We start from the raw sequence: 9,028 nt of genomic DNA, 5'->3' as shown, positions 1-9,028 counted from the left end.
CGCCGCCCCCACCCTGGCTCTGCCGGGGTGCGCCGAGCGCCCACTTCCAGCCTGGGCCCCTGGCACCTGAAGGGCGTAGGGGGATCCAGCCATCCCGCCCCTAGCAGGCATTCAGAGCCGCCCAAGGAGCTAGACTCCGCCTCAGACGAAGAGAACGAGGACGGCGACTTCACGGTGTACGAGTGCCCGGGCCTGGCCCCGGTGAGTGCCGCGGTGCAGGGCGGGGGTCCGACCGGATCCTGGGGTCCCCTCCCCCGCTCATCTAAAGCCTGCCTTCGCAGACGGGAGAGATGGAGGTGCGGAACCCGCTGTTCGAGCACTCCTCGCTGTCCGTGCCCCTGCCACCCCCGCCGCAGTGACCTGAGACCCACGCCTGCCCTCGCGAGCACCACGCCGCCCGGCGGGGGCGGGGCAGGGACCTGCGTTTCCCAATAAAGAGACTGCGTTCTGACGCTCGCTGTGCTTGTGGCCGGGCACCCCTTTGGGGGGAACAGGGGACCTCTGCTTCCCCTTGTACCTGTCCTTTCTGGTCTGTACCCCCAAAGGAGGGAATGAGGAGAGTGGTAGAGACCGGGCGTGGATGGGGGTGCTGGAAACAAGCGGCGGAGACGGACTAGAGCACGTTTCGAATCAGCGTGGGGGTCGTGCTGGAGACTGGGCCCCTGCTCCGCCTTTGGGGCCATGGTGGGTGCTGCTTGGAGTGGGGACTTGAGGCTTCTAGCCACAGCCCAGAGAGAGGGTGCTCTGTGCCCTGCTAGGGCAGGGAGGCCTCAGTGTCCCAGACACAGGACCACCGCCACCTCCTCCAGGCTTCGCCCCCACCCTCCTCCTCCAGGCTTCACCCCCACCCTCCTCTTCCTTCAGGCTTCACCCCTACTGACACTTCTGCCCCATTGGGGTAGGGGAGGGGTGCAGTACAGGACTGAACTCATGTGGAGTTGGTGCCACGTGCTGGAAGACCCCGTCCCACGTATGATAAAGGGACTGGGTAGCGGAAGCCACAGACACCTGGCAGTGGGCACCCAACGCCTCCGTGTCTGCACGTTGCCGGAAAGCGGGAGAAACAGGATGCAGGCCTTGAGTGTGGCTTCGTTCCAGGGACCACACGGGCCCTTGGGCCCCGGCAGCATTTCAGGGGGGCGGGGCTGCTGGGCAGATGGACCCAAGGGACACAAGCGGGTGCACCAGGTGGGTCGGGTGAGGGGAGAGAGATGGCAGGGACTCCAGAAGTCAGGAGCAAGGTCTCGGCCCATGCCAACCCCCTCTTCCCCTTGAGCAAGGAGGCATGGGGAGGGCGACCTTCAGCTGAAGGCCCAGGGGTGGGGGTGGCGGGCCACATGGTGTGGCCAGAGAAGCTAAGAGTGGGCCTGGGGAAGGGGTTTCTGGGGTGAGGCCCCACTGGACCTGTGCCCCACTGAGACTGGGGTGCACATAGCATTGGGTTCGAAAGCCCCTCTGTTCCCTGGGGCAGGGTTCCAGAGAATGCTGGACCTCTGGCTCTTGGATGATGGGGGCAGCCCCAGTGGGACAGACCCGTCCCTGAGGAGAGACAGGTGGGGTTGGGCTTGGCCCTGCTGGGAGCTAAAGGCTTGTCATAAAGCAGCTCCGTTCGGTGGCCAGAGCCCACCCGGGCGGGAAAGCCCCGCCCCCGCCCCTCCTGTGCTGGGGCCTGTTTTCCTTCAGGCACGGTTGTGGGAGGCGGAAGGAGGCGGTGCAGAGGACCAGGGACCCATGTGGGATGAGGGCAGAGCGATGAGGATCACAGGTCGCCGTCACCTGTGCCAGTAGACGCAGCAGCAGAGAAAACGAGCAGAGAGGTTAAGGCCCCACTCGCCGGCGCGAGGGGCCGGCCACCCCACCGGGTCTGGGCCAGGCCCGTCTCTCGCTGGCCTGACACCGCAGACCCAGAGCCTGGAGCTCCGGGCTCAGTCCCTAAGGTCCTGACACCTTTCCAACTTCCTGCTGGCCTGACCACGGTAGAAAGCGGCCACCTGGTGTGTCCTGTCTTTTCTATCTTCTCGGGGGTCCCCATCCTGTGTCTGGAGACCCTGTCGCCCACTCCCCAGGGCCTCAGTGAAGAGGGTGCCCCTTCCAGTGGCAGCTGCAGTGAGAGAGGAGCCGGCAGGGCAGGGCCAGGAAAAGGAGGACGGGGCTGGGGTCCTCCTGGGAGTGTGGCACCCCACTGCCCGCCTGGCTTCCGTGGCTCCCGTTAGCCCCAGGCTCGCTCAGGCGGAGCCAACCCCTGCTTTTGCCTCAACTCCTGTGCCCCTCTTCCTACCACAGGTCCTGGGCTGTTGTGGGTGGTCCTGGCTCCATGGGACTGGAAACCCCAATCCTGTGAGGGTGTGAGCCTTCTCCCAGGGTGCAGCACAGGAGTGGGGCTTGGGTCTCACCGCAGGATAGAAGGGGTGAGCCAAACACAGGGGCGGGAGCACGGTGCGTAGGTCCCTGGGGGAGCCCGCAGCAGAGCCAGAGCTCCTCCCGGCACGGATGCGGGTGCACCCCCAGCCTGGCAGGATGAAAAGAGTTGGGGCTGGCTGGCTGCAGACACACCTGTGCCCTCGAGGTGGTCCAGCCGCTCCCACCGTCTGCTGAGACTGATCCCTGACAGCATCCTAATGCTGCCCCCTCGACTGCACCCCAACCTGGGGGCGCCCTTGACCACCTGCCAGCCTCTGTGCACCCATCTTCCCAAAGGGGTACCGTGAACCCCGCCCCGCCCTCTTGCTGAGAATAAACTGCGCTCTGGCTCCCTCTGCTGCCTCCGCTCTCCGGAGCCAGGTGGCTTTGCAGCAGGGCCAGCAGGGGGCCCCTGGGGCACTGTCTGGACTTTGCCCTCCCCGGGCCAACCCCTGGAGCGGGCAGTGGGCAGCTAGGCTCTGGCCCTCTCTTCCTGACGCATCCTTTGGTCTGGGGCGGGCGGCCTCCCTTCCCACTGCCCCAGGTGCCGTGGTCTGCAAGGGCGCAGCGGTCGGAGCTAGCTGCCCTCCCTCCGTCCAGGCAGAGCCCCCTCGCTTTAGCTTTGATTGGTACCCACTGGGAGGCCGGCCCTGGAGCAGGCCAGAGGGCTCAGGTTCTGAGATGCCCAGGGGCTGTTGAGGGGGGTGCCCACCTGCATCCCGGTGAGTTACGAGGCCTGGGGATGAGGCAGCAGGATGAGGCCCCACTTTCCCTTTGACTCACGTCCTCTGAGAACCGCTCATTCTAAGCCACTTCTGGGCTAAACCTCAGAGCCGTGTTTCCCAGCCAGCAGGGCTGGCCCTGTGGCTGCCCGCGCAAGCGGGCAGGCCGTGCTGGGCGACCAGGGTGGAGGCGGGGAGGCTCTGTCAGATCAACCCAGAGGGGAGTAGGCTGTGGGTGTGGGTGAGGCTGTAGCAGGGACCTGGGCCACCCTGGCCATGCAAACAGGAAGGGCAGAGGTGCTGGCAGCCAGAAGCCAGGTCGCTAGTGGGCTGCGGCAGGATCAGCTCCTTCCTGCGTGGCCCCACCGCCCATCGCATGCCTACCGCACGGACAGGAGGTGGGTGCTCAGAGCAGGGCGTGGCTCATCTAGGGTCCCCTGCCAGGGAAGAGATGCCAGGGTGGGGCCAAAACCCTAGTGCCACTGTGCTCATTTCCTGAAAGGGTGGGGGCTGGTGACAGTTACCTGCCTGGTCAGGCCCTGGGGCTGGCCAGTGGGCAGCCAGGCCTGGCCGCTGCATCCACACCTTGGGTCTGCCGCTGGCTTCCGACGTACCCCACAGCCCTCCCACCCCTCCTTCGATATTGCACAAGGCCCCACCGCAGCTCGGAGCTTCTTCAGGGGTGGGGAGCCTCAGAGGGGCCAAATTGTACCCCTCTCCTGGACTTGCCTCTGTGTCCCCCATGGGTCTGCTGCAAGCTGCCCGGTTCCCACCCTGGAGGCAGTCTGGTCCTCACTGGGAGCGGGAGCTGGGGGAGGCCAGCAGCCCTGGGAGCCTGAGCGTGGAGCAGGTGGGGCCGGCAGGGCAGAGGGAGGCCCCTGGGTGGCATGGGAGGCAGACTCGGCTAACAGTTTCTGGTTGCTGTTCCTTTTCCAACATCTGGCCCACAGCCTCCCACAGCCTGACCAGCCTGAGGCCTCCAGGGTGGTAGGCATGCATGACGCCTGGGATCGGCTTGCCACATCCGGGACCAAGCAAGGGTCTGCTGGGGCGAAAAAGCTCAGGGGGCATGAGCGGGGCTGAGAGGGGGTGCCCGCCGGAGCTGAGGGAAGTCTCGCCATGCTGGCTGGCCACTCTCCAGCTCAGAGGAAGCGGAGCAAAAGGGGAAGGAACTAGACCTCCAGGCCTAGGCCCCCAGGCTGCCCCGACGGTGGGGGAGGAGAAGGACTCCGGACTTCAGCCTGCCTTTTCCTGGAGCGGGTGCCAGCCCCCTGCCCGCCCGCGTCAGGCGTCAGGGACTCTCGGACTCCTTCCCTTTCCAGCCTGGAAAGCCCCCTCCCTGCCCCCACCCTCGTCCTGGGCTGTGGGGCCCGGAGGAAGAGACCTGTGGCCCCCAAGAGCAGCCCTCCCATCCCCCGCTCTGTGCCGGGACGCTGGGCCTACCCCTGGCCTGGGGCTGCTGTGGACCTGAGTCCTCGGACAAGGAAAAAGGCCCTGCAGCCCCCTCCGGGGCCAACCCCAGCCTGGAGCTGCCCACTGTGGACATGTGGCAGGGCCTCGTGCGGACAGACACTCCTAGGACTGTGGACGGACCTCCTCTCTGGACCCTGGGTTCTGGAACAGGTGTCCTCGAGGGGCGAGGATGGGGCGGGATGGCCCCGTTAGAAGCAACGGGGAGAAACCCCAGCCTCCTGCCAAAGAGCTGAGCACAGCACCTCTGCAGCAGGAGAGGCCGGGAGCCCCGGACCGGCGGTGAGCGGGGGAAGCGAGGGGGGTGGCTCTGGCCTGGGGCTCCCTGAGGTGTGCAACAGCAGCTCAGCTGCTTCCCGCAGGTGGCCCAGGCCCCAGTCCTCCACGAGCCTTCGGGGGGGGCCACCCCCACCCTGCCCTGAGCCACAGGGGACCCTCTCCCCGTCCTGCCGCCTGCGGTGGCCCAGAGGCCAGAGGGGTGGGGCACGGATTTGGGCTGGCTCGGCTCGGCTTGGCTCCTGTAACCTCCACTCCTGGCAGCCGAGGACTAGGGGGAGGCGGGGCGAGGCGGGAGGTTCAAGCTGGGGTGGGGGCGGGGGCGGAGCGGGAAGGCACCTTGGTTTCCCTCATCCTGGGCAGATGAAAGACGCTCTCAGAGGAGGCCGAGCACAGCACTGCCGTGATTTCAGGGCGCCTCTGCCTGGTGGCTGCCGTGATTTGAGAGCTTCAAGTTTCTTGGTTGACGGCTTCCAGGAGCTGTACATGAACAACTCTGGTGAGTATCTGAGTTCCAGGGTGGCCCAGGCTGGGAGGACGGGCTGTGGGGAGCCTCAGGAGACAGCCTCTCTTCCTGTGTCCCATGTAGGGCGTGGCTCCAGCCAGAAGCTCCGGGCCATGGGGGGCCTGGCCGGGGTGGCCCTGCTCACCGTCCTCTGGCTCCTGTGGCTACTCTGGTGGGCCCCTGGGGGAGTCCCGGCACCCCAGCCAACACTCACCATCCTCATCTGGCACTGGCCCTTCACCAACAGGGCCCCGGAGCTGCCCAGCAACACGTGCACCCGCTACGGCCTGGCCCACTGCCACCTGAGCACTGACCGCGGCCTGCTGGCCAGTGCCGACGCCGTGGTCTTCCACCACCGCGAGCTGCAGACGCGGCAGGCCCGCCTGCCCCTGGCCGAGCGGCCGGACGGGCAGCCCTGGGTGTGGGCCTCCCTCGAGTCGCCCAGCCACACTCACGGCCTCGGCCACCTCGGCGGCGTCTTCAACTGGGTGCTGAGCTACCGGCGCGACTCGGACATCTTCGTGCCCTACGGCCACCTGGAGCCCGGCGAGGGGCCCGCGCCGCCGCTGCCGGCCAAGAATGGGGTGGCCGCCTGGGTGGTCAGCAACTTCCGGGCGCAGCAGCGGCGCGTGCAGCTGTACCGGCAGCTGGCGCCCCACCTGCAGGTGGACGTGTTCGGCCGCGCCAACAGGCGGCCACTGTGCGCCGACTGCCTGCTGCCCACCGTGGCCCGGTACCTCTTCTACCTGGCCTTCGAGAACTCGCAGCACCGAGACTACATCACCGAAAAGTTCTGGCGCAACGCGCTGGCGGCCGGCGCCGTGCCGGTGGTGCTGGGGCCCCCGAGGGCCACCTACGAGGCCTTCGCGCCTCCTGACGCCTTTGTACATGTGGACGACTTCGGCTCGGCCCGAGAGCTGGCTGCCTTCCTCGCCGGCATGAACGAGAGCCAGTACCGGCGCTACTTCGCCTGGCGCGACCGGCTCCGCGTGAGGCTGGTAGGTGACTGGCGAGAGCGCTTCTGTGCCATCTGCGCCCGCTACCCCCACCTGCCCCGCAACCAGGTCTACGAGGACCTCCAGGGCTGGTTCCAGGCCTGAGCCCTGTGGGCAGAGGAGGCAGCAGAGGATGGCTGGGAGCTGGTGGTGTGTGTGAACAGCTGGGTGTTGAAATCAAACCACCGGGCATCCGGCCCCTGCAGGCGACGCTCGGCCTAACATGGAGGCTGGGATCTGAGGCTAAGGATGAGGGAGGAGCGGGCTGGTCTGGGCCAGCTGCCTGGAGGAGGAGGCTGCTGGGCGCTGGAACAGACATTTGGGAATCGTTGGGGGTGCTGTTGCTGAGGCCAATTGACGATAAGAGACTGCTAAGGCCCTCCTTTCCCACCTTGATCAAATCTTGGGAGGCGGGGGTCAAGGCTGTCCCCTTGATGTGGGGACATGTGGATGTGGGGCTGAGACAAACTGGAAGCAGGGCCCTTAGGGCTGGAGAGCTGCCACCCTGTGGTTTGTGGGGGGTAAAACCCGGGCTCTGGAGCCTCCTCTGTACCCAAGGTCCCCTGGCCCAGGGTGGGCAGGCACGTCACCCCCTCCGCCCAGGGTTCCAGAGTGCCAGCCTGCAGACCTGTGCGGGCTGGCACCGTGCAGAGTGGGCCAGCTTGTTCTGGGCTGTTTGCAGCCTGCAGTCTTCTTGGGGAGGAGCCATCAATAATAAAGAAACAAAGGACCAGAATGGCACGTGTCAAGGCTGCGAGGCACAGGGCTGCACTCAGCTCACCCCTGCCCCCACCATCTGGTCTGGCCATCCCGGACACACAGGCCTCCTTGTCCTGACCGGATCAGCCTGCTCCGACTCAGTCTGGTTCTCTCCACCTGAGACGCCCTCCCCGCGCCCTCTTGCCCGTTCCCTCCTACCCTGTTCCTTCGGCCCCGCCATATGGCAATGTATCGGAGTCTTCTCTGACCCCCAAAAGGCCAAGTGGGTAAACGGCAGGGTGCAAAGTCAGATACCTGGCTTGGGGGGGAGGGTCGAAGGTGCCTCCTCTCAAAGGCCCTGGGATTTCATTCTCAGGCTGGGTCGTCTTTGCGACGTGGGAGTCCCTCTGTCAGGTGGCTGCTGGCAGCGTGGGCAGGGAGGGGGCACTGAGGACGCTTCTGCAGTTGGGATTTCATTCTCAGGCTGGGTCGTCTTTGCGACATGTCCCTCTGTCAGGTGGCTGCTGGCAGCATGGGCAGGGAGGGGGCACTGAGGACACTTCTGCAGCCAGGGACGCCCCCCTGGCCAGCCGGCAGCCTGCGGGGTGAGAAGAGAGGATGGTGATGAGTTTCTGGGGGTTGCTAAAATGGCCTCAACAGGCTGAGCCCCTGTGACAGCAGCTGGGGACTCACTCCTGCCCTGGGGGTGAGGGGGGTGAGGGGAGGCCAGGCAGCAAGTCAAAGCAGGAAGCTGCCCCCTCCCCCCCATTTGGCAGGGGCTTGTGGGAAAGGCCTGCCAGTGACTTCCGTCCCTGACCTAGCCCCAGTCCTGACCTGGGAGAAGGAAGTGTCCTCAGGAGGCAAGGTGGGGTGGGTGGGGGCTTGTGCCCAGGCTGCCCTGCCTCCTACTTCAAAGGAGCTAGGAGCCAGAAGCTGCAACCTCAAGGTCTACCCTTAAGTTTAGGGGGCGCCTTCTATGTGCCTCGACACGGGACATCGCAGAGCAGACCACTCCCATTTGCAAGTCAGGAAACGGGTTGGGGAGAAGGCCTTCCAGCCAGCCACGCACCTGGCTCCCTCAGAGCAGGGCCGGCCCGCCTCTTCTGCCCTCTGCTGGCCACCTCAGGAATCGACCGGACAACCTGCCCAACCCGCTGAGGAGGTACCTCCCGCCTGTCCAGCAGCATCCTTAACAGGCACCAAACCGCCTCTGCAGAACTCACTCGACCCCAAACTTCGTGTGCCGAGGCCAGTCTCACCCTAGGATATAGGATATGGGCCTGTCTCCCCACGCACCCTGCCTGCCCCTGCCTGCAGGAAGCAGTTTGGAAACAGTAGGTCCCTTCGGTTCCTCCTGACGCCCAGGGAGCAGCAGCCCTGGCAGAGCCCAGCCAGGTCTGTCCTGCCGCTTGGTCACCAAGTGGCTCATTCACAAGAGCTACAGGAAACTCTTACAGGTGTAGGACAGCCCACCTGCAGCCCCTCTCGCCAGCCCCACCCCTGGGAAGGGGAGCAGGTCAGGAAGCGCCTGGCTGGGCTGGACGGAATGTTGAGTCGCGGAGCCTTGAAGGCAGTGGCCGTCAGGACCGAGATCTCCCCTCCCCAAGTGTGGCGGCTGCCCCTCCGGCCAGCAGGGACCTGTGTTACTTCCAGATGAAATTCCTGCCACCAGTACTTCCGCGAGCGGGGCAGGCGGAAGTGGTGACCTGGTGGGGGCCGAACCCACCCTCGCGACCCCTCGTGGCGCCCTCGGGGCCAGTAACCACTTTGGCGCCCCTCTGCGGGAGCGTTCCAGCGGGGTGGGGGCTGCGCAGACCTGGCGACTCTGGGAGCAGCGCGCCCAGGAGGGGCGAGGCGGCGGTCTGGGTTTAGCGGTGGGCTCTTGGGCACGTCACTTCGACGCCTGGCGAGACGGGGGCGACCAGAAAGCCTCCTATCGCGGGTAGAGATCCGGGAAGGGC

General features: G+C 66.1%; 3 protein-coding genes across 5 annotated transcripts in view; all 3 read left to right on the top strand.

The window, feature by feature from the left end:
- Positions 1-452, top strand: part of NPDC1 (neural proliferation, differentiation and control 1) — a 3,053-nt gene extending 2,601 nt beyond the window's left edge. Inside the window, exons 4-5 of the mRNA XM_025051265.1 lie at positions 7-201; positions 282-452. Coding sequence (XP_024907033.1) covers positions 7-201; positions 282-359 — 273 coding nt within the window. The 3' untranslated portion in view covers positions 360-452. The remainder of the gene's footprint in view (positions 1-6; positions 202-281) is intronic.
- Positions 453-4,542: 4,090 nt separating this feature from the next.
- Positions 4,543-7,527, top strand: FUT7 (fucosyltransferase 7). Its single transcript, XM_025051160.1, has one exon. The coding sequence runs from the start codon at positions 5,232-5,234 to the stop codon at positions 6,471-6,473; it is 1,242 nt and encodes a 413-aa protein (XP_024906928.1). The 5' UTR covers positions 4,543-5,231; the 3' UTR covers positions 6,474-7,527.
- Positions 7,528-8,175: 648 nt separating this feature from the next.
- The window catches only part of ABCA2 (ATP binding cassette subfamily A member 2), a 20,892-nt gene continuing 20,039 nt past the window's right edge, over positions 8,176-9,028 (top strand). For 2 of the 3 annotated variants that reach the window (XM_025051155.1, XM_015594228.2), the window contains exon 1: positions 8,176-8,401. In XM_025051155.1, coding sequence (XP_024906923.1) covers positions 8,342-8,401 — 60 coding nt within the window. In that variant the 5' untranslated portion in view covers positions 8,176-8,341. The remainder of the gene's footprint in view (positions 8,402-9,028) is intronic. The other variant, XM_015594227.2, reaches the window with a different exon arrangement.

The sequence above is a fragment of the Pteropus alecto genome, unplaced genomic scaffold (assembly GCF_000325575.1).
Source record: "Pteropus alecto unplaced genomic scaffold, ASM32557v1 scaffold67, whole genome shotgun sequence".
NCBI classification, from domain to species: domain Eukaryota; kingdom Metazoa; phylum Chordata; class Mammalia; order Chiroptera; family Pteropodidae; genus Pteropus; species Pteropus alecto.
The sequence above is the reverse complement of the archived record's forward strand: the minus strand, read 5'-3'. Positions and strand labels throughout refer to the sequence as shown.